This window comes from Saccopteryx leptura, chromosome 3 (assembly GCF_036850995.1).
Source record: "Saccopteryx leptura isolate mSacLep1 chromosome 3, mSacLep1_pri_phased_curated, whole genome shotgun sequence".
NCBI lineage: Eukaryota > Metazoa > Chordata > Mammalia > Chiroptera > Emballonuridae > Saccopteryx > Saccopteryx leptura.
The window spans coordinates 98537829-98562247 of NC_089505.1; the positions used below are offsets into that span (position 1 = coordinate 98537829).

At 53.1% G+C, this 24419-nt stretch overlaps 1 protein-coding gene across 8 annotated transcripts in view; it reads right to left on the minus strand.

The window, feature by feature from the left end:
- RAP1GAP (RAP1 GTPase activating protein) overlaps positions 1 to 24419 on the minus strand; it is a 66815-nt gene that overhangs the window by 25537 nt on the left and 16859 nt on the right. For all 8 annotated transcript variants that reach the window (XR_010750202.1, XM_066375340.1, XM_066375341.1 and 5 more), the window contains exon 2: positions 3168 to 3261. Coding sequence is in view for 4 of the 8 variants with exons in the window: in XM_066375339.1 (XP_066231436.1) it covers positions 3168 to 3261 (94 nt within the window). In the remaining 4 variants the exon portion in view is untranslated. The remainder of the gene's footprint in view (positions 1 to 3167; positions 3262 to 24419) is intronic.

The following is a 24419-nucleotide window of genomic DNA, read 5'->3' on the forward strand; positions in this document are numbered from 1 at the left end:
GCATCCTCTCCCCACAGCCCAGGAAGTGCGAGTGTCATCCCCATTTTACAGAAGAGAAAACCTATTCCAAGAAATGAAATATGCTCAAAACCACAGAGCCAGGAAAGACAGAACTAGGAATCCAGGGAGAGGCCTGGGGCAGCTTTCCTTTCCCTCCCCCTCTCCTCCTGTCCCATACATAATGCCTGACAGTGGCTGGCCTGTCCCTCCCTCCCCCAGACCCCATGCTGTACCAGGTTCAAACTACCCCCACCTCCGTCCTGATTGCCCCTGACCCTAGGGGAAACAGTCACAATGGCTGGCAAGGGGATGCCAAGGACCCACCATACGGAGCGGACTTCAGGTCATACGATTCTTGCTCTGGCCCTTCTACAACTTGCTGAGTGAACTTGAGTGAGTCTCTGACATCTCTATAGCCCTCAGTTTCCCCATTTGTAAAATATAAAACCTCTGCAGGCCCTTCCAGCTGCCCCTGCATTGTGTCTCCCATTGTACAGTGCGAGCAGGGCTGGGCCACTGCACCAGCACTGACAGATGCTGGGAGAACGGCAATTGCTTCCTGAACTGTGGCCAAGTCAACACCAGCTGCTTTGGACCCTGCACAGGCAGGACTGCCCACCAGCCCCGTGCCCAGCCTCTCTTCATCCTGAAGGAGCTGTTGGCAGCTGCCTACCACCCTCCAAATCCAGGTCCAAGGGCTCCTGGAAGGAAGGCACCATGCCTTCCTTTCCTCCAGACCTGGCCCTGCGTCAGGCTGAAGCCCGGGAGCCAGCAGGAACTCCAGAGATATGTGTCCCAGACATGGTGTAGCTTTGTTTTTAATAATTAACAGCAGCAAATATTGATTTATGCAGGCACTTCCAGGCCTGAGCGCTTCCGAGCACCCATCAAAAAGAAGCCAGAGAAATATCCATTCCCACACTGGGAAGAGGCAAGACCTGCTGGTATCACCGGAGACATCTGTGTGCCAGGCAGATGGGATGGGGTGCACATGTGTGCATGCAGGTGTGTGTGTGTGTGTGTGTGTGTGTGTGTGTGTGAGACTGAGATCAGATATGGCTGTGTGTACCTGGAGATCCTAAGTGTGTGTGCTTGTGTGTTTGTATATACGTGTCTGTACATGCTTACATATGTACGTGTACAAGTTTCTGAATACATGAGAGACAAGTGATTGTGGCCATGTACGTAAGTGTGGGTAGGTTGTATAAATACAACTGTGCAGATTTCTGAATCCCCAAGTGAAGAAACCCCTATAAGAGGGCAGCATAGGAGGGTCCTGGATATCTTAAGTGTGGCTCCTCAATGAAGAGAGTCCCTTCTGGGTGTTCTGTCCTACCCTGGGAACATAATACTGATAATAGTTCAGCTTCCTGATTTCTACTTTCCAAAGCCTTTCAAGGTCATCACTCAACTGCAAGCTGGCAAGGTGGGTAGAGGAGGCAGCTGTCACCTCTATTTTACAGAAGAGAAAACTGAGGCCTAGAGAGGGGCAGGGATTTTCCCACTGACACCAGGAGATCTGCCCCTCAAACCAATTCTATCAACATTATAAATTGGTGCCCAGTTAGGGTGCTGGGGTGGGGGTGGGCAATGTATCCAGGCCTGGTTCCCTCAGCTCCACCGCTGGTTTGTTGGGTGTGCAGATGAATCACTCAGTCTCTCTGGACCTTGGTTTCCTCCCCGTCAAAGGAGATAATTCACAGACTGTGTCTTGATTCTGGAGTAGGGGTGGGCTGTGCTAGAGGTTTTCTACACAAACTAGGTGGAGGCCAGGAAGTCCAACGGGAGGCATCACAGACCTAATACAAGAAGGCCAGCCCCAGGCTTTCTGAGCGGGGAGGACTTAGGGTTATAGGCTATTCCAACCCTAATCTTCCAGATAGGAAGACTGAGGCCTGGGGAGGAGAAGATATGGTCCAAGGGCACACAGCCCCTGGTGAGAACACAGGCCTCCTCCCAGATGCTCACTCATTGAACCCAGCTGCCATCAAACCACTCCCTTCCTGCTAAGCCCCAGGATCTATTTGGCTCATTTTGGGCTGTTGCTGAGGCACAGAGAACAGAAAAGGGACCCCCTTGGATGTAGTTGTCCCCAATAAGGACACCATTCTTTGGCTATCTGTCTTCCCAACCTAGGAGAAGAACATGGATAGTCCTTGTAACAGGCCAGATGCTGGGAGAGAAGTTTGGCAGATTCTGCCTCTGCTATTTTCTGTGAGACCTTGGGAAAACTACTTCACCTTTCTGAGCATCTGGATCCTCATCTGGAGAATGCCTACCACCCGAGGTATAATGAAGGAACCAAGAGGCATGATGTCTGTGGACGTGCTTTAGCAACTGTAAAGTGTACTGCAAAAGTGAGGGCTTACGACTGCATTTGAGAGGCCACAAGACCAGGCACTCTGGTCAGACAGCCTGAGTTCCCGTCCTGACCCCATAACATTCTACACTATGTGTCTTTGAACAAGTAACTTAACCTCTCTGAGCCTTGATTTTCTTATCTGCAAAATGGGACTAATAATTGTAGCACACAGTATTTACAATTTGAAGATGAAATGAGATACTGTATTTAAAGTATTAAGTACCCACATGGCCCACCAGTAAATCTCAATCAATACTACCAGCTATTACTGGTATTTGACACTCTGCATACGTTTAATTATTTCTCTCCAAACCAGCTATGACTCCTTGAGGGCAGGTTCTGCGTCTAGTTGATTTCTGGCTGCTTAGCACCCAGCACAAAGTCTGACACAAATCAGGTACTGCGTGAACATTTGATTTTGATGATAACAGCAGGCTAATTTATAAGGCTTTTACTCTGTGCCAGATAGCATGTATGGGGTGCATTATTGGCAGTTCTCTATTTAATCCTCGCAATAGCCCTGTGAATTAGGTACTGTCATTATACCCAATTTACAGATTAGGAAAGTGATGGTGGTGTTGGTGATGAAAATAAGGAAGAATAGTTGGAGCCAGTTTATTCCCAGCTGTTCTTCCCCACCCCCAGCAATGCTACAGACCCCTGTTCAACCTCTGAGACTGTGCTAGGCCCATCCAGGGGTGAGGAGTGCTAGTCTGAACATTTTACCTCTGCCCGGTAGTCACTCTTAGGTATCCCTCAGCCCGGGGGGCCTCCAGACCAGGGACAGTGCGGAGGGGGCACCTACCTTTGGGTAGAGTGAAGCAGTGTGTGGGGAGACGAAGTCCACTTGTGGCAGGTCTAGTGCCTGAGGGAAGCGCTGGCTCTGCCCATTACTCCTCCTTGAAGAGAAAAATAGTCTGAGGTCAGGTAGAGCCCCAAGCTGGGAGATCTGTGAACTTTGGGAGGAAGAGTCAACCTCAGCGTTGGGGGATGTGAGGGGACAAAGATTTCATGGAGGAGGGGGTACTGGGTTCCCCAAGAGGAGGAGGAGGAGGAGGAGGAGGAGGAAGGGCTTCCTGAGCAGGGCTCCTAAACAGGCCCCTCCCCCAGGGACCAGCATGTGAACAGGGCCTCTCCCCAAGCTCTCCATTAGGCCTCCCTCACACCTTCTCCAGCCAAGAAGACAGTCCACAGCCCATTGGGAAGATAGGTGGCCTGAGGTGGGGGCAGTGACAGCTGCTGTAGATGGCTGAGCCCCTGACCTCGGGATTAGGTAGGGCGCCCCAGCCTCTGTAATAGTGCCTGACACTCATTGGGCCTACTGTGTGCCAGACCCTGCGAGCCTGCTCTCCAGGCCTGAGGGCACAGACTCCTTGCCCGACTGGTATTCCCACTTGACAGACAGGGGCCCAGAGGCATGCAGAGGTCACCCAGCTGGGCTGCAGCACAGCCAGCATCTGAGTGAGGCCTGCCTGTCTCCAAGCCTGGACTCTGCCCACACCACCCCTCCCTGAGGAAAGAAAACAGGTCTGGTGAGGGTGAAGTCAGCCCCTGTCACTCTAAGAAGCCTGCTGAGGAGGCCATCTCCAGGGTCAAGGAGAGGAAGTGCCCCGTGGTTCCTGGGACCCAGGGAGCCCAGGGCTGAGGGAGCAGGCCTAGCTTCCACTGGCTGCCTAGGGCCACCCTGACGTGGCTGCCCCCTCATGCCCCCCCCCCCGCCCGCCCAGGTCCCATCAACCAGGAGGATGAGTCATGTAGGCACACAGCTGCTTGAGTCAGGTGGAGCTGGGGCTGCCACACCCCAAGAGGGGACGAGCCTGCAGGAACCTGGCCCCGGAAGGAGACCCTGAGGAAGCTCTGAACTCCTGCTGACTCCCCTCAGCCCTGTTCCTCCAGTAGGAGAAGCGCCCCAGAGAGAGTGTCCACAGCCCTGCCACGTGCATGCACGCACGCACGCACGCACACGCCTCTCCACCTCCCAGGTACATCTGAAAAGAAGGTCTTGACCTAGAAGGATGGATATGAAGACAGTAGCATTTCCACCCTATAGCATCAGTGTGGGGGAGGTGTTCCCAAGCACTTATCTGCTGTGTGACCACAAGTGACACACTCCTCTCAGCCTCAGTTTCCCCCCCAAATTGTCACAGAGCCTGAGCAGCTACTAGTTATTCACTCAATATACTCTTTGATATTCATTCATTCATAGTAAACTCTGGCTCTGCAAGTTAGGGCCTCAGTTAGTATTTTTTGAATAACTGAGTGACTCAATGAAGGTCGGCAGTAGGGAGGTATGGAAGGTTTGTGAACCTAAACACAGGCTCCTGTAGATTGCAAGGCATGCTGACATGGGGAGAGACTGGGGGCAAGGGACTAGAGAGAGGCCTATAGAAATGGCCCAGGCAACCTCCACTGTGGCTGCCACAGGGACTCTTCATTGAGACCTACTGTGTGCTGTAACCATGTCATGCACATTATATTCTCACTACGGTGCTATGAGGTTGGCATTATTTATCCTGATTTTTTATTTATTTATTTTTATCCCGATTTTTATAGATGAGAGAAAATGAGGCTCAGAGAGGGGAAGCCACTTCTCCGAGCAAATGGATAACGGACTCCAAACTGAAAGGCCGTGCCTGTGACCGAGCGGAGCCAGGGCCAGCAGGATGGGGAGCAGAGGTGGCCCAGGGGTCAGGACACCCTGGGCTTGAGGCCCCGGCGAGGTTGGGCTGCCTTGGTGGCAGGGACCACTGTCTTGCCATGGCCCTGCCTCCCGAGTGGAGGTTGCTGCCCTAAATGGAGCTGTGCCAACAGTATCCTCCTGACTATCCCCGTCATGCCCCCAGGCTCAAACAGTGGTCACTGCAGGTCAGCCTGGCAGCAGCTGCCTCCCATGCTCCCCTTCCAGGACCGTCTCAGCTTCTGTTTCTCCATGCCCAGGTGTCCGTCTCACTCAGGACTGTTCATGTTGGCACAGGACCAGGGAGGTCTCTGAAGACAGGGGGGCTCTGGCTTCCATCCAGAACCCAGCCCCGAGGCCCCTGGCTCTCCGGTTCTCGGTCGGCCGTAGTCCTACTCCTCACAGGAGACGCCCAGTCTTCCTACCCTCACCGCCAGGCAATTTCACCTAAAAGGTCAGACTGAGGTCCTAAAGGGCAGGGCCAGGAAAGGAATCCGGGACAGGGCAGGGATCGGAAGCTCTGGGCCTTGCCTACCCCCATCATCCCAGCCGTGGGGGATAGAAGGGCAGTAAGAACACACACAGCCAACCTGTGCCTTGCATGACCTTATTTAATCCTCATAGCTCCCTCAGGAGACGGGTATTTAGAAATGGCCAGCTTAATGCATGAAGAAACTGAGTTACGTAAAGGTCTGTTAACTTGCCTTACACAGTTCATGAGGCAGAGCAACCATTCAAACCCAGCTTTGTCACTCCAGAGCCCAAGATCTGAACTTCACAGTGTAGGCAGCTGGCCCCACGGACCCTGTCACATTGGAGAGTAATAATCACAGTAGCAACGTGACAGCAGCCAACGCTGATCCAGAACGTACCATGTGCAGGCCCGGCTTCAGCTGCTTCCCTGGCATTAGCTCATCTAACCCTCATCTTTCAGACTAGGGAACCAAGACACAGAAAGGGCAAGTGATTTGTCCAAGGTCACACTGACAGTAAACGTAAGTGAAATACAGAGAGGATTTGAACCCCTGACCATCCAGGTCTAGATGCTGTGCCCTAGTGCTACCTTATACTGCCTCTTAGTAAATAGCAATTTCTCAATAAATACTTCTGAAGGAATGAATAAATTCAGCCTCTCACCTCCCTCCCCATCCCTCTCGCCTCCTCCTCCTCTCAGCCTTCCTCATCTCTCCATCTCTTCCCCATCTTTCTAGCCCACCCCTCCCTACTTTCCCTTCTGCCACGGGAGATCTCTCCCAGCTTGGTCATTCTCCTCCCTCTTCTTGAACTTGAACCTGTCTCTCCCCTCTCTCTCTTATCACACCCTTGACTCCTCCTGGTCTCCACAATTCCATTCACATGCGGTCCCCTAATCCTCTGTCCCTCCCCACTTAGGACAACCTTCTTGATCTACAGCCTGACCCAGTTTAAATGCTTTGCATTCTTTCTGCAACATGTAGCAGCTGGAAGGTGCCCGGAGCATGCCTTCCCCTGCCATGACCATCGTCATATGTCTGCACAGCGCTCTACAGTTTACACAGGCATCGTCTCATTGGATCACCACCGCAGCTTGGTGAGGCTGGCGTATTATCAACCTTTTTCCAAATAAGAAAACTGAGGTTCTAAGAGGTTAAGTGACAAGCCCAAGGTCATACCCGGGAAAGGGCAGTGCCAAGGTCTGACTCCAGTCCAGGGTTCTACTATACACATCACAGTGGCTCTCACCCCGGGCCCTCAGTCCTGCCACCTGGCCTGGGCCCCCTGTGGCTCCCAGCCCAGCTCCTGGCTCCTGCAGCCACTACTAAGCATCTTCCCTAGGTCCAGCATTAATCCTGCCCTGTTTGGCCTGGACACCTGCCTACAGGGACAGGACACCTGGACACAGAAAAAGGTGCTAGCCAGAGAGGAGGTGACTTGCTCAAGGTCATAGAGAAAGCTGGAGCCAGCCCGGAGCTCGGGCCAGGCGCATTCCTGGGTCACCTTCAGGCCCTGCAGAGGCAGGCCACCAGCCAGCTGACTTCAGCTCCCTCCCTCTCAAGCACCCATCTCTTGTAGGGAAAGGGTGCGGTGGGTGTGGGGGGAGGGCCCAGTGGCCCGGCTCCTGAGTGGGATGGGCCTGGCGGAAGCCGCTGCTGATAGCTCCCGGGTTTCTTGGCAACTGTCACTGTACCTCCTCTCCCTCCCTTATCTCCACATCGAGGTAACAATAATAATCTCACCGTGGTAAGTACAGCTCTTTGTACTTTTCAAAAGCCCTCTTTATCTGCTCACCCCTGGGAGACTCACTGGAACTGGATCCAGAGATAAGGTAGTCACTAAAATCCCCAATTCCCAGAAGGGTAAACTGAGGCTCAGAGAGATTAAATCACCACCTTCAAATCAGCCAGCAAGATGGGGACAGAGAGGGGACTAGAACTCAAGTTTTCCATCAGTCGAGGGCTCCCGATGCCACACTGGGGTGAGGGGCATCTCAGCGATGTCTTACACTCTGCAAAACACAGGTCAGACCCAGACATGAAAGGAGAGATAGGGGAGACCGAGGGCAGGTGACCGGATGCCTCTCTGGGTTGCTTCCCACCTGTTAACCCGCTGGAGAGTTGGCAGGAAGGTCCTGGCTTTTTCTCTCATCTGCAAAATGAGAGTTAATGTACCTACCCCAAAGGTTGATATGAGCCATGGAGCAGAGTGAGCACTCCAGAAGTGATTGCTATTGTTATTATTATTATTATTATTATTAGCCACTCTCCTGGAGAACCCCACCCTCTCAGGGCACTGGAGGAAGCACTAAACTGTCCTGAGGGTAGGGCTGGCTTGGCCCTGGGCCCATCCAGAAGTCACTGCTCTGCTGGAGGCCCCCAGGTGTGTCTGGCTGCCAGCCTCATCTCCACATACCACAGACCCTTCCTGTCCTGCGCCAGCTGCCTCATCCTAGCCTGGCTGGGCTGCAGGCAGTTCTCCAAACAAAGCACACTGTTGCACACCGCTGAGCCCCTGTGCGGGCTGCTCCCTCTGCAAGGGGCAGCCTTTCCCTTCTCTTCTGCCCAGTGAACTAGTCATGCTTTAAAATTCCATTTAAACAGGTGAAACTCCGGTGGCCAGGACAGGTGACACATGACCACTAAGGCAGGACGCCTGTGATGGGAGCAGGGAGCTGGACAGGTGCTGGGCCGCACATACACGAGCTAGGGAACCAGAGCGGGGCCCGGGGTTTTCTGGAGCACAGAGGAGCGGCTCCGCCAGCCAGCAAACACAGGGCTGAGAAGGATTTGGGCAGACTAGCCCAGGACCAGGGCCTGAGGGGTCCAGGGGCCTCCAGAGGTCCATGAGACCAGCTGGTTCTACCAACCTGGTGATTCATGTAGGGGCCGGGGGAGGAGCACAGAGCTCGGAGTGAGAAGAGGGTACAGAGGGCTACCCCTGTAGGGCACCTCTGAGATCGGCTTCTCTGGATGGGGCCTGGGAGCTCCCTGGTCCCCCGGTCAGAGTATCAGGTCTGAGAGAACTCTAATCTGAAACCAGAGACTAGAGCCGCCCCGAGACTGCCCCCTTCCCCAGGGGCCACAGAGGCCCATTGTCTCCAGAGCTTAACCATCTGGCACTGCCCCCTCTGCTTGCCCCTGGCCCTGCCAAGGTGCCAGGGAAGGTGGCCAGGGGCAGTCCGGTAAGTTTTTGAAGCAAGGCCCAGGGAGCCTGGCCACCTCTTACCAGACCCACGGCAAGGGGTGGAGGGTGGGACACAGGCATGGCCACCCTGGGCTCTCTTTCCCAGGCCCCTCTGACCTCTGCCAGGACTGAGGAGGGAGCGTGGGGGCGGGAGAGGCAAGCACTGTGATATGTAACCCTTACACTAACAACCCTGACTGGGGGCTGCTGTCATCTCCCCATTTCAGAGATAAGGAAGTGGAGGCTCAGTGAGATTGCAAGAAGGGCCCACAGTCTCACAGTCACCGAGGGGTAGAGCTGAAAGGGTCCCCCTGGGGGTGGAGGAGAGGGCCTCGGGCTCCAGGCTGAGCAGAGGGGTGAGCTGGAAGGTGGCACGTAGGGCCCCCACCCTCACCCCAAGCTGGCAGTGTGCCGAGACACCCGGATCCCGGAGCTGGGCCAGGCAGCGGCCTCCTGAGCAAACACCAGGTTGGCAGCCCTGAGAGGAGGTCACGGGACTGGCCCCCACCCAGGCACACAGCACCTGGGGACCGGGCCTCCCATCCACCTACTCCATGCCCAGGTGGCCTGAGAGCCTGACCTTCCCTCCTTCCTAGGGGAGGGACTCCTCCCTGCACAGCGGATGGGGGCGGGGGTGACACTGAGATGACCTAGCCACAGGGCCTCTGCTCGGGTAATACCATCTGTTTACCCAGCCTGGGACTTCACAGTTTACAGACTGACTCCACTCTAGATCCTCTCGGCAGCCTCACAAGGAACCTAAGTCTGGTAACGTTATCTCCCTTCTACACGGAAGAGAACCGAAGCTGGTGACTTGCCCGCCCACGGTACCACACCCCGAGCTCAAACCCAGCTGCTCTACGTCTTGCCCCACGGGTGCAGGACCACTCCCAGTGCTGGGCCTGGAACACGCTGCCCACCCTCACAGCCCATGCAGAAGGACCTTCCCAGCACCCAGGGGCTGGGGCCTGATGCATGCAAGGTCTTACAACCACCTACACCCCTCCTCCCTCATTGACCTGGTGACCTCCCCCCCTTCCCCCGCCCTGCCACTGCAGCCAGGGGAGGGGTCTCCCTCCTCTGAACTCCAGCATTCCTTCACTCACTCACTCCATCATCCACCCACTCCCCCATTTTCCCTTCATTCCTACGCTCGGTCACGCATTCAGGACACGTGTCCTGACGCCTGCCCTGGGCTGGACAATGGGGCTGGGTGCTGGCATCAGAGCTGGGTGAGTCAGGCCTCCCCCACCTCAAAGCAGTGCCCCAGTGACACCAGACTGTTTTCTAGCACTTCCTGGCAGTCCTTGGGTCTCACGGCTCAGACACTGAACCCTCCAATGCTGAGGCCTTATTTAATCCGTCCCTCTCCCTCCCTAGCCAGTGGGTTTGCCACTTCGTGGACCCTAGAGCAGGCTGGTGAGCAGAAGTTCCTGCCAGGCCATGGTGAAACTCCCTTGGAAAAGGACAAGGCCGCCATCTCCTAACCAAAGGTGACAAGGAAAAGCTCTAGCTCTGTCTCTAAATTGCCATGTGTTCGAGATTAAGTCACTAATAACCTCTTGAAACAGTTTCTTTCCACTGAAACCTGAGACTTAAACTAGATGATGCTGAGGTCTGACTCGAGCATTCTGCAGGAGGGTGAATGGGAGGATGAGAAACTGGCAGCTGAGCCCACCAAGGACTGATTGAAACTGGACCCCTGGAGGCCTTACTCTGCCTGGCAGGGTCTGTGGAAGGGGCCTCAGACTCTCCAAGCTGCTTCTCTTCTGAGCCTCAGCTTTCTCAGCTGCAAAATGGGACAGTCCTACCTACTGTGCTGGGTTGTTGTGTAGAATAAATGAGATATTGTACGTACAATCTGGCTAGCCTAGAGCTGAGCACAGTTACGCGCTGCATAATGACATTTCAGTCCACGACGGACTGCGTACGTGCTGGTGGCCGCAGGACAATTATTATGGAACCGAAAAATTTCTATCGCCTGGTGACGTCGTAGCCGTCTTGGGGCTGTGGCACAACACATTACTCACATATTTGTGGTGAGGCTGATGTAAACACACCTACCGCCCTGCCAATCGTATAAAAGTCTAGCACATGCAATTATGCACAGTACATAATACTCGATAATGATAATAAACGACTGTGCTACCGGTTTCTGTATTTACTGTGCCATACTTCTTTATCATTATTTTAGAGTGTACTCTTCCCACTTACATAAAAGAAGGCTTGCTATACAATAGCGTGCCGTGCGATGCCAGCAAGTCTCACACACCTCATCTTTATCACGTCTCTTGGTTGCATCCTTCTCTTTTGTGCTTGCTGCAATCTCATGTTGTTGTAAAAACTTAGTGTGGTCTAAGCGTACAGTGTTTATAAAGTCTACCTTAATGTCCTGGCTCCTTCACACTCACTCACTGACTCACCGGAGCGACTTACAGCCCTGCAAGCTCTGTTCTCGGTCGCTGTCCTAAATAGGTGGATCACTGTTTATCTTTTAGACTGTATTTTTCCAGTACCTTTTCTATGTTAGATATATTTAGATACACAAACACTTACCATTGTGTTACAATTGCCTACAGTATCCAGTACAGTAACATGCTGTACAAGTTTGTAGCCTGGGAGCAATAGGCTATCTATACTATACCACCTAGGTGTGTATGTAGTAGGCTAGACCAGTGTTTTCTTTTTTATATTTTCATAACTTTTTTTTTTATTAAGTCAGAAGCAGGGAGGCAGACAGACAGACTCCCACATACGCCTCGACTGGGATCCACCTGGCAAGTCCCCTATTGGGTGATGCTCTGCCCATCTGGGGCCACTGTTCCGTTGTTCAGGCAATTGAGCTATTTTAGCACCTGAAGCAAGGCCATGGAGTCATCTTCAGCACCTGAGGCCAATTTGCTTGAACCATTTGAGCCATGGCTGTGGGAGAGGAGAGAGAGGGGAGGGGGAAGGGTGGGGAAGCAGATGGTCACTTCTCCTCTGTGTCCTGACTGGGAATTGAACCTGGGACTTCCACACGCCGGGTCAATGCTCTACTCCTGAGCCAACCAGCCAGGGCCTAGACCAGTGTTTTTCAACACTCATGAACATCAGGGTGGTTAACTTTTTCGTGGACATACATGAAATTTCTGGTGGACTGGCAAGAATCCACAGACCAGTGGTTCAAAACCACCGGGCTGTACCATCTAGGTTTGTGAAGGCGCATTCTATAATGTTTGCACGATGATGAAATCACCTAACGATGCATTTCTCAGAATGTACCCCTGTTATTAAGTAGCACATGTCTGTATACAGTAGGTATTCAATAAATTATAGGATCCTGCCTGGAGAAGTATCAGAGGTGTGGGTTCTGGAACCACATTAAGTTTGTATCCTAGCTCTGCCACCTAACAGCTATGTGACCTTGGGCAAGTTACTTAACCTCTCTGAGTCTCAGTTTCCTCATTTATATAATGGGATAGCAGTGCCTGCCTCCAAGGGTTGTCATGATTAAATGAGTTGATACATGTCAAGTATGTAACATTAACCATGAGCATTCTCTGGCCGTCTCCTCTCTCTTTGTTCTTTTCTTCTCTGCAAGCTGCTAAGGAGCGAGGTAGGATTCCCAGGTGAAAGCTGAGAGACTAGACTAGAGTACACACAAGAATCAATGCGATAGAGCTGCCCAAGGGTAAAACCACCAGCCGTGTAAGGCACTGAGCTCCCTGTCAGGCAAAGGCTGGCGAAGCCTCTCAGGGCCGTAGTGGGTGGCGGGGGTACCAAGGTGTAAGAACAGGAGGAGTAAAGGGGGCATGGGCTTGACTACATGGCCTCCCAGGAGCCTCCCACATCTGGAACCTATGCCTTTTGGTGACTTTAGGATCCCCATGGTTGAAGACAAAGGCAGTGGATAATTCCCATCATTTTGAAAAAATGGACTCTCCTGGGTTGGCTAGGGGCACATGGATTGCTACTACTTCTCTACAGGGTTGTCTGGCCACCCCTATTAAAGATGAACACATGCATTGGCCCCAACTCCACTCCTAGGCATTTATCCTCCAGAAACACAGAAATGCACAAGATTATATGAACAAAGGCCCGTCATTGCAGAAGGGTATGCAATAATAAAAGCTGGAAGCCACCGCATAGGTACATTCAAAGGAGGCTGGTTAAATATATCAAGGCACTTGCAAACCATGAAATATCACGCAGTAATGACAGAGGAAGTCTCTAGTCCTGACAGAAAATAGGGTTTGAGGCATAATGATTAAGTGAAAAAGCAAGTTGCACAACAGAAATCTAGTAAAAATTTTAAATTACATGTGAAGTGCACATGGCTTACCCCTGGGAAGCAGGACCACAAGGAACTTCTACCTTCTCCAGGGTGTCTTTTCCGGCACTGTTTGAATTTTTTACAATGAGCACTTATTTTTATAATCAGAAAAAAAATTGATTTCTTAAAAGTGAACATTTACAATGAGTCAGCTCTCTGAGTGCCTGACACTTTTACCTTTTTAAAATTCACTTACTGATTTTAGAGAGAGAGGAAGAGAGAGAGAGAGAGAGACAGGAACATCGATCTGTTCCTGTATGTGCCCTGACCGGGGATCAAACCCGCAACCTTTGCACACTGGGACGATGCTCTAAACAACCGAGCTATCCAGACAGGGATCCTCTACCTTTCTCAATCATCTTGAGGAGACAGTCTTCACTCCTCATTCCAAGGAGGAGATGCTGACACCGAGGGAGGTTAAACATGGCTGAAGTCCCCCAGCCAGGAGTGACAGGGCTGGGCTGCACCACCAGTCTGGCTGACTCCACAGCTCACTCCTTCTCCTACATTAGGCACTAGGCAAACTGCAGCCTGCTCTGAGGGTCAGGGGAGAGAGAAGCAGAAGAGAAGCAGCCTGGGCAGCTGGGACCTCAACTGTCACATCCCGGGAGCCAGGCCAGCTGAGGTCAGCGTGTGAGGGACAGCGCTGTCTCATTTGCAAATGCAAATGCAGGCTCTGCTCCTGGCTTCATCTCCCTGCCCTGAGCTGCCCCAGGTTGGCAGGTGCCCAGCCCCACCCCTGGCACTGCCCCCTTCGAAGGCCACAGGGTCACTAGCAGGTGGGCACGCGCCAGGACTCTAAATAACTTTCCATGTTGAGTCACCTGTTTCTGGAAGAATTTGGCATCGAAGGTCACTTGCCACCTTCTCAGGCACAGCCTGGAAAGATGGCAAGCATGGCTGCACGTGCCTGAGTCCAATGGGCGAGTAAACAGATTTGAAAGTCAGATGGACCCAAGTTCAAATCCTGACTCCAGCTATGCAGCCCAAGGCAAGTCACTGAGCCTCTGTTTCCTCAGCTCTAAAATGGTCTTGATAATTCTTCCGTGCAGGGTTGCTGGGAGAATTCCAGGAGATAATGCTTATGAACGTCCTCCGTGAGCTAGGAGCCACCTTCCACGTGCAGGGAGTGTTATGATCCTGCACGTGTGTGCACGGGGCGCATGCATGTCTGTGTAAATGTGGAGTGAGCAAAGGTCGCTCCTGAACGGAACAGAGGGCCCTGCCCCACCGAATCAGCAAGCAGGTGGGCAAACAGCTGACACTTTTGCTGGCAGCCAGCGCCGGGTTTTCTGCAGCTCTGCCCAGTGGTGAGAGAGGGGGTGTGACTCTGTGGGTGAGGATGTAGATGGGAGGCCTGGCAGGAACGTGAGATGTGGGTGGAAGAGAAAGTGTTCGTGTCTGAGGCGTGCGTGGGTTTGTATGTGAGCATGTGTTATCTGTCGCGTCATCCACCTGCCTAACAGCCCCCGGGGCTTCCCACTGCACCAATGGAGACTCACCAGCCTCACGTGGCCCACGTGGCCCTGCGTGTCCACACCACCTCCAGGCCTCGGCACACTCTGTACTCTCTACCTGTCACACTCTCCCCTGGCCTGCCCATCACCCCTCACATCCCCGCACGTAGCCAGTCCTTCTGGAGCCCCTCCCTAGACCGGGTCAAGCTGTGCCCACCAACCGGCTTTCCCAAAAGCCTGTGCCGGGCCATCAGATTTATCAGGGTGGTTAGCACATGTCCTGTTGTGATTATTCACCCCACTAGAAATGGCGCTTCCTCAGGTGGGGACCGGATCTGTTAGGGCAGTGGTCCCCAACCCCCGGGCCACAGACCGCTACTAGTCCGTGGGCCATTTGGTACCGGTCTGCAGAGAAGGAATAAATAACTTACATTATTTCCGTTTTATTTATATTTAAGTCTGAACGATGTTTTATTTTTAAAAAATGACCAGATTCCTTCTGTTACATCCGTCTAAGACTCACTCTTGACGCTTGTCTCGTAAGTTCGACAATTATATTTAAAAATACCACAGTTTTTACGCCGATAGCATAATTTTATTTTGTGCATTTATCCATCCCTCCCTAAAGGCCAGTCCGTGAAAATATTTTCTGACATTAAACCGATCCGTGGCCCAAAAAAGGTTGCGGACCACTGCGTTAGGGGGCCTGGAACACAGCTGATGGCCAGTCGTGGTCTGCTGGTCAGGTGATAAATATTTGTTGAATGAACAAATGGCTAATGGAAGCCATAAAAGAATTGTGTGAGGTGAATATTATCCCCATTGACAGGTGTAGAAACTGAGATTCAGAGAGGGTAAGCCTTTAGTCCAAGGTCACACAGCAAACAGTCAGACCAGGTCAAGATTAGAAACATATCTGACTCCACTAGAACCCTAACACAGCCAAGTGTTTTGTAAACAATCGTCCTGTTTTAGACAGGAAAATGAACCGCAGAGAGCAATGTTTCTCCAGATCACCTGGGCCTGTAATGTTTCCTTTCTCCTGCAACATGTGGTCTGGAACAGCCACACTGTTATGCTAAGCCAGCCCTTTAAAAGTACCTCCCCATTCCTCTCACTCACCCTGAGGTGGGGACTACTAATACCCTCGGCTGCACAAAGGAAGATACCATTGCCACCATTCAGCCGGGGGAGGTACTGCCGAAGGTCACCCAGTCAGGACTCAGCACGAGCCTGTCCGGCTCAAAGCCAATGTTCTCAGGGCCAGTGTCAAGGTCAGCGCCCAAGGCCAAAAAGCACGCTCACCTGTAAGCAGGTCTCACCTCTAGGCAGGTGGTGTGCTTCCAGAGGGCAGAGTCTGCACACCGAGTAATTCCGTCCCCTCTGCAGGGCCCAGGACACAGGGTGATACAGCAATAACTGTGATTGCTGGCATGGCTCTGTGCCAGGCCCTGGTTTTTTACCTTGGCAAAAATTACCTCTTTTAATCCCCATAACAACCTATGAGGCTGGTGCTCTGACTGTCCTCATTCTACAGGTAGAGACCTAGAGCAATTAACCTGCACATTACACAGCATTGGACAGACAGGAAGTAAGAAAAATTGAAGTTGATATTTGAACTCTGCCTGAAAACAAAGCCCAACTCTTTGTTTTGGAGGTGCATGGACCACTCAAACAAAGGGACCCAAGCCTGAGAGCGTCACCAGGATGGAGAGGCAAGCAGGGCCAGCCAGGCTGGGAACCACAGAGCTGCAAGAGGCCTTGCCTCTTCACTGTGCCAAAGGTGGGCATGGGGAAGCTGCCCAGGGACGGGACTCACTGCCCACGATCACACGGAGAAGTAGCGGTCCCAAGACCAAACCCCATCTGGAGGGGATCTTCTCTTGTCTCCTTAAGCGAGAGGGGTGTTTTTCTGGAAAAGGGAGCATCTCTCTGGTCTTGGGTCTCTCCCAGGAGTCCCTTCACCAAGGATGCAGCCTTCCCCAGAAAGAGGCCTCTCCTGGCCCCATAGGAAGATAGAGGGGGGACAGATAAAGGAGCCTCAAGGCCTGCAAGAGCTAAGCTAAACAGAGAATGAAAAATCAGGACAGGCTAGGACCAGTGACTGTTTAGACCAGAGAGAGCAGACTTGGGGAGAGACTATGTAATCCCCATCCTTATCTCCTTGAAGAGCCCCTGGGGGAGGGCTGGGAGACCCAGGAGGGCATCCAGGCTCAGGCACCTGGTTCCGAGTAAGGAAAAACTTTCGATATCTATCTGAGTTGCCCAGCAATGGAATGGGTTACTTTTAAGCAAGGAAGGGCTAGTCAAGGAGCTTCTAAGAAGTCATGTTGGCCTCAACCAGGGATGGTGGGTTTTAAGGGTCTGTGAAGTTGCTGAAAATAAAGGTGCGTATTTCTCAGGAGACACCAAAGGCTTCTTCCAATACTCAAAGGGTCATGAACCAAAGGAGGGGTTCCTTGCTAAGTGGGAGGCCATAGGAGGGTACCTCAAAGGTCTTTTCCATCTCCAAAGATTCTAGGAGGTCCAAGTTCTCTGATTTTAAGATTTTACAAAGCCGGGAGTCTAAGATTCAGTAATTCTGCATATCAGTCACTGACATTATATCTAAACTCCTACTCTGCCTATAAGACCCTGATCAATCCGGTCCCTCCCCACTCTCCAAACCCACCTCACTCTCCCACATCCCTCTTTACCTCCTCCCTTCTCCCAGAACAAACTAAGCTTGTTCCTGCCACAGGGCCTTTGCACCTGCTACTCTGTCAGAACTGCTCCCTTGCCCCTGCTAACTCTTGCCTCAGTTCAAATGCTGCCTCCTCATAAAGGCCTTCTATGACTCCCTCTGTCTTCCTCCATCCCTATAGTTTAGGGTAATTGCAAACAGGAGCCTAGTTGCTTAGGTTCAAATCTCAGCCTTGCCAAGAGACCTTCAATAGATTACTAAACCCCTCTATGCCTTAGTTTTCTCAGCCCTAAACCAGGGATAATAACAGTACCTGCCTCATGAGATGGTTGTGAGAATTCAATCCATCAATATATGGAAGTGCTTAGGACCACAGCCCAGCACGTCAGAAGCTCTAGCTCAGGGGTCCCCAAACTTTTTACACAGGAGGCCAGTTCACTGTCCCTCAGACCGTTGGAGGGCTGGTCTATAAAAAAAAAAACTATGAACAAATCCCTATGCACACCGCACATATCTTATTTTAAAGTAAAAAAACAAAATGGAAACAAATATAATACTTAAAATAAAAAACAAGTAAATTTAAATCAACAAACTGACCAATATTTCAATGGGAACTATGCTCCTCTCACTGACCACCAATGAAAGAGGTGCCCCTTCTGGAAGTGCAGCGGGGGCTGGATAAATGGCCTCAGGGGGCCGCATGCAGCCCGTGGGCCATAGTTTGAGGACCCCTGCTCTAGCTTGTTAGCGTGTACTCTTGCTTTAGAATTCAGCACAACCATCATAGTTTTTTTTTTTTGTTTTTTTTTTTTTGTATTTTTCTGAAGCTGGAAACGGGAGAGACAGTCAGACAGACTCCCGCATGTGCCCGACTGGGATCCACCCAGCACGCCCACCAGGGGCGACGCTCTGCCCACCAGGGGGTGATGCTCTGCCCCTCCGGGGCGTCGCTCTGCCGCGACCAGAGCCACTCTAGCACCTGGGGCAGAGGCCAAGGAGCCATCCCCAGCGCCTGGGCCATCTTTGCTTCAATGGAGCCTTGGCTGCGGGAGGGGAAGAGAGAGACAGAGAGGAAGGGGGGGGGTGGAGAAGCAAATGGGCGCTTCTCCTATGTGCCCTGGCTGGGAATCGAACCCGGGTCCCCCGCACGCCAGGCCGATGCTCTACCGCTGAGCCAACCGGCCAGGGCCCATAGTTTCTTTCTTGCCTATTTATAGACCATTTGCCCTGCTTTATAGATGAGGAAATTGAGGCTCAAAGAGGTGAAGTACTGGCTAAATCAAGCTTTCTGAAGACAGGGGCTGGCCTGCTTTGTTTTTCACTAAATCTACAGTCCCCAGAACTGTGCCTGGCATACAGTAGGTGCTCAGTAATTACTGTGGCTAAATGAAAGAATGATGAGTTAATGACCACGACTCTATCACTCTGAAGTGCTGTGCAAGCAAGAGCCTATGCACTTAAGATTCTACTTCAGCCTGCCTCTGGCCACCCTAGTCCCAAACGACCTCCAGCTCAATCAAGGCCCCAGACTTTCTTAGAAGTAAATGCTGGAACAGGCAGGCTAATGAGGTGGGGACCAGCACCCACGCCTCTATCCCCAGTGGGACCCTCTCACCCCAGCTGGGCCAGGGGGGTGAGGCAGGAGCTGCCTTGGCATTCGCTTTGGGGGATCCCTGCCCAGAGGTATTGGTGGCAGGTGTGGGCTCAGGAAGCAGCTGCTAGCTCCCTCGTTCTTGCTCTGCCAGTTACCCGCCAGGGGCTGCCCACCAGATGCATAATAGATGAGGAAGCCCAGCAGGCTGTGCCTGCCTGGCATTTCAGAGCCGCTAATGAGGCCAGGCTCATGCTTCTTGCAGTGGCACACCAACCCCCAGGGCCTCCGGCTCAGCGACTGCAGAGAGAAGCCACCTGAGGACAGGGGCCACCCACCCAAGCCCCCACTCATCACAGGCAGCATCCGGGAGAGCCAGGGTTAAAGGTCGGGGCTCGGCTGACCACTCTGCCAGACTTGGTTCACCACTCATGGACTATGAGTCCCTGGGTCAGATAGGTCCCTTCCCTGAGCCTCAGTTTCCTCACTGGTAAAATGAGGGAGATAGATGGTAATAATCTCTACTTTTTAAAGCTATTATAAAGATAGAATGAATTAACCCAGATAAGTGTTCAGCCTAGGGTCTAGGACCCAGGAAATGCTTCATACAGGGGAGCAACTGGTACCATTACTGTCAAAGGGGGAGATTTCAGTGACCAGATGGGCCCTCCCAGCGGGACACCTGGGGTGGGCAGTGACTACTGTTCCGAAGTCAAGACCATCTCACGCTCTCCCTCTTCCCTTACCCCTTAACCAGGACTTCCCTCATCTCTGTGGCTCCCTCATCTCTGGCTACAAGGTCCCTTCCTTGACGAGAGAAAAATCTGGCTTCACATCCAGCCCTCACCAGCTCTGTGACTTTGAGCCACAGCCTTCACCATTCTCAGTCTTGGTTTGGGCCTCTAAAATGGGGACACTAAGGCCAACTTGCAGGATTTGGTCACGATTTCATAAGACAACCATAGTAAAATGCCCTGTCGGCACTTAATCCTTGCTGGGTCTGGCCTCTCCTCCTGGGCTCCTAGCTTTAAGGTCAAAGTTGACTCTCCTCTTCCCAGGGTATTTCCAGAGGCCCCCCCCTGCACGACTGCACCCAGCCATCCCCAACCCTGGCACCACTCCTTCCTCTCCCTGCCACTTGAATCCACCTTATATGTCCAGCTCCCATTAGGGCTGCAGAACCAGAATCGCCCACTGTCCCAGTGGCTCCTAATCCTCACACTGGGCCTCATGCCTTGACATCTGCACACTCGTTTTAAGCTCCTCCACTGAGAATAACCTGCTGATGAGGTGGGGGGGGGGGCGAATCCAGTCATGGTCACATCTGGCCTCTACCAGCCCTCACTGCTCCCCTGATCCCAGCCCCAATCCCTTAATCCTTTTTCAAAGAAGTAGGAAAAACACACCCCCTCCAGGAAGTCCTCCCAGCTTAGTTGGCAAAGTTTCACCTGTTCTGCTCCCTGGACACATTCCATCAATTCCATAAATATCCATTGAGCATTTTCTGGGTTTGGGAAGTTGTGCAAGACCATGTGGAGGACACAGAGATGAGAAGAGCACAGCCCAACTATTATAGAACTAGTGCTGGGAAGTGGGCCAAGTCAAAAGTAACTCAAGCAATCCCTTCTTTCAAGGACCTTAGAGCCTGTCCCATACTGTGTAATATAGATATGTTCAACTGAACTGATGTCAGCTCCCTGAAACTGAAAGATTCAATTCAGCAGATACTTACTGAGCATCAAGTGGATCTCAGAGAGGGGAAGTGACCTGCCCAAGGTCACACCCCTGGTATGTGGCAGAGGCAGGTTCAAATCCATGTCTCTCAGACTCCAAAAGCCATACTGTTCCCACTACCCCAGGATGAGCACTAACATGTGCTCTACAGGCATGATACGCAGCAGGGGAGGTCTTCTAAGGAGACAAAGACGGGGTGTGGGATCAGGAAAGAAAACGCTTCACTAACAGTGATAAAGGTGGGCTAGAGGCATGGGGAAGGCTTGTGGAAACGGAAAGGGAAGGTATATCAAGGGGAGGGGACAACAGGAGTAAAAGCATGGAGGTTGTACTCATAGAGGCCATATTCCTGTTGATCAGAAATGCAGGGCAAGGGAGAAGAGTTCCAGGCTGGAAAAGGAGGTAGAGACGAGCCTTGAATGCCAGGAAATCACAATTAATTGTCAAAATGATCCCTGTTTTATACTAATTATATGCCAGGCACAGGCTGGGGGCTAAATTGGTTTCCAGAAGTAGGGGTGGGAGGGGGAAAGGGAGGACTTAGAGGTTAGCACCTTGGACAGCACCTCCAGCAAGGAGTGCAGAGGGGCAAGGCATTGTGGGTAATGAGCAAGTCCTGGTCATTTCAGAATCTTACTTTATGGGAGTCCACTAAGGCCCAGAGGGGAAAAGGACTTGCCCAGCATCACAGAGCAGGTTAGTTACTATCAGTCCTGGGCCCTCATCTCTGACTCTTTGTTCAGGGCTCCCTAGAGTGGGTGACCTGGGTCCCCCCTCCATCTTCAACTCTTCCCTCTAGTGCATCCTTCACTCAGACCTGCCCTGTGGCCTGGAGGCCCTGGGGCAGAGTGGGTGAGACTCTGGGTTCTGCAGAGTCTGGAAGATCAAGATCTAAGTTCCAGCTCTGCCACTGATTAGTTGTGTGAACTTGGGGATGTCACTTTCCCCGCTCCATGCATCATAGTTTTTATCTGTAATTAGAGAGAATAGTCCCCAACTTGGAGATGTGGTAAAAACAATGTGAGATGAGACAGTTCAAGCACCTAACAGTATCTGGTCCACAGAGCTGCTTGACAAATGGCAGTGGTTGGGGTGTTGTTACTAAACTCCTTGCAGAAAAAGATGGCATCTTCCTCACCTCCCTCTCTGCCTCCCCTCACCCTACCTCTGCTCTGGGCTTAGCACACAGTCTTCCACAGAGTAGAGGCTCATATTCACTGGGCACAGCAGCAGGACAGAAGCCCAGAGAGGGAGAGTAAATGGCCCCAGGTTACACAGAGAACATGAAAGGAAAATGAAAGGGCAGACCCTGGAGCTCCGCCTGAGTACCCAATATGCCTCCCACCCCAGATATGGCTTCCTGGGGGCAACAGTGCCAAGTATAGTCACCCAGCAGCTGGGGGGCACTGCAGGGCTTGGAGACCCTGGCATTCCCTCAGCAGGGGCAGCAAGCAGGAGCCAGTGGCCTTGGGGGCTCTCCTGCTGGAGTTGAAGAGGCAGCAGGAGCAGCCAGCTGGGCCCATGTGACGTGGGTGCCAGGGAAGCCGGGAGGCGCCCGCCTGCTGGGGCCCCGGGGGTGCTGGGAGTCCTGAGGTGAGGCTGCACCTCCACCCACCGCTCTCGGTGTTGGGGAAGCTGCAGGCACAGCCGCCTCCTTCCCTCTTCCTTCAAAGACAGGGCAGCCTCACACTTAGGAAATGGGCTGGAGGAGAGGGTTCCGAAGGCTACACATGGAGCGGGGCTAGAGGGTTTAGGGGTCAGTGAAAAGACTAAGGGCACCCCCAGCCCAGCCGGGAGCCGCCATGAGGCGGGGAGGAAGCACTTTCATTGAGGGCTGACAACATGCCAGGCCCTGTTTTGTTTTGTTTTTACAACTTACACTCTTAAATAGGCATTTCAGTCTCCACTTCACAGATGAGAACACTGAGTTTCAGAGGTCAGTGAATTGCTTAAGGTCACACAGGCAGTGGGAGAGCTCACATTAACCTGATTTGCCTGATGCCGGAGCTCTGGAAGGCACTGTGTGGGGAGAATATGAGGGCGCAGAGCTGGAAAGAGGGTCTGCCCACCCCACTGCCTGGAGAGGACGTTTGGAAGGCTGGTGGGGGCGGGGCTGGACTGGGCTGGCATTTTAGGGGGTGGTAATGGCTTGAGTGTGTCACCAGGGTCCAGGCAAGCAGCCCAGCGCCAGCACTTACCACACACTCCGGAGAGGGGTGACAGACTTGTCCACCGTGAAATACAGCAAGAAAGGCAACAGGTGAGGGGGCAGCCCCTTCTTAGCCAGCCTTGCCCAGCACAGCAGACCAGCCCCACTCACCCCCTCCCCAGAGGTGCCCGATGCATTGTCACCATCTCCCAGAGGCTGCGGAAGCCCTAATGTCAGATGAGGGACATGGGAAGGCGTGGGGTAGAGTATGGAGAAGAGGCAGGATGGTGGACACAGGGGTTGGGAGCAGGGGCCCAGGTCCAGGGTGTGTGGTGCCCAAGGGGCTGGGGTCAGCGTGGGAGGTCCTGGAAAAGGTGGAGTGGGACAGCGACAGAAGTCGGGATCAGAGTAAAGATGTGGGGTGTGGCTGAGGCCAGCTTAGTTTCCACAGACAGGACTAAGCGATGTGGGTATTTAGGAAGAACCCTACACACACACACACACACACACACACACACACACACACACACACATCCCAACAGCCTGTCGATCCAGGAGCTGAAGCTCACTCATAGTCACCAGGAGACAAAAGTTGTGGACTCTGTGAGAAGGAGATCCACAGAGCTCCCTCACCTACCCCACCCCCAACACACACACCTACCCCCAAAGCAGAGCCAGATGAAGTCCTCCAGCCCCCAGAGTTCAGGGGCCACTACCAGGCTTTGTCTCCCCCAATCCCTCCATGTCTGGCTTCAGAGAAAGTGTGTGGGCACTACCCCCTCCAAGATTCTCCCCCTACCCACCTTTGAGGGCACCTTGGGGTTGGGAGGGCTGGAGAAGGCTCCACCCTCCTGCCTAGCTGGGGGCCAAGCAGCTGTTGGGACAACAAACAACTCTTGCCTCCTTCCCAGAGCCCAGGGGAGAATGGCAAAGGAGCCCCAAACCAGACACTGCCAGCTGGGGGGCGCCAGCTGGGGGGGGGACTGGGCTGGGGGACCCCAGGGATCAGCTAATGTGGACTCTGCAGACCAGAAAAGTGAGGCCAGAGAAGCCAGGACTTGCCCAAGGTCACACTCCAGCCCCACTCCCTGGACTGCCTCTTAGAGCCAGCCGACCAGAAATCTCAGGGCTCAATCCAGGCTTTCCTCTTCACCTGATGGCTTAGCAGGGCCCAGGACAGGGAAGGCAGCTCACCCAGCCCCTCTGCCAGGGGTCCCCTTGGAGGTGGGGTATCCAGAGAGGGGTGGCGCCCTGGACACACTCCCCACAACTCAAAGAGCACCTAGTCTGCACCAGCAGCATTACATGTGTGAGCCCCAACTGCTCCATACCCCAAAGTTGTGTGTCCAACTGACTGCAGGGAGGCAGGGCCTAGTGCTGGTTATGCAACACCTTGCCCAGCCAGGGAAAGGGCTCTGGCCCCAGTCTGTCCACCCAGTCTTCCATCCTGTTTACCAAATCTCTGCCTAAGGCAAGGATCTGTCAGCATACCCCTACACCCATTCTGAGGTGGGCACTTGACCCCAAGATGGACAGGCCACCACTCTACCTCCCTCCAGGTCTCCAGGCCCAGGCAGCTAATAGCCCAGGGAAGACGGGGGTAGCTGAGCAATGGGGGCATGATACAGGGCAGAGCAAGTGCCCAGGGTGGGGTGGGTAGGGGCCTGCTAATGTCTTTTTGCTTCCCTTCTTCCAAAGCCTCAGTGCAGGGGCCCAGAAGATTCCGAGACCAAGTGGGGGCCTCCCAGGCAGGGTCTCCCTCAACTGTTTCTGCTGGGGCCTCCCAGGCAG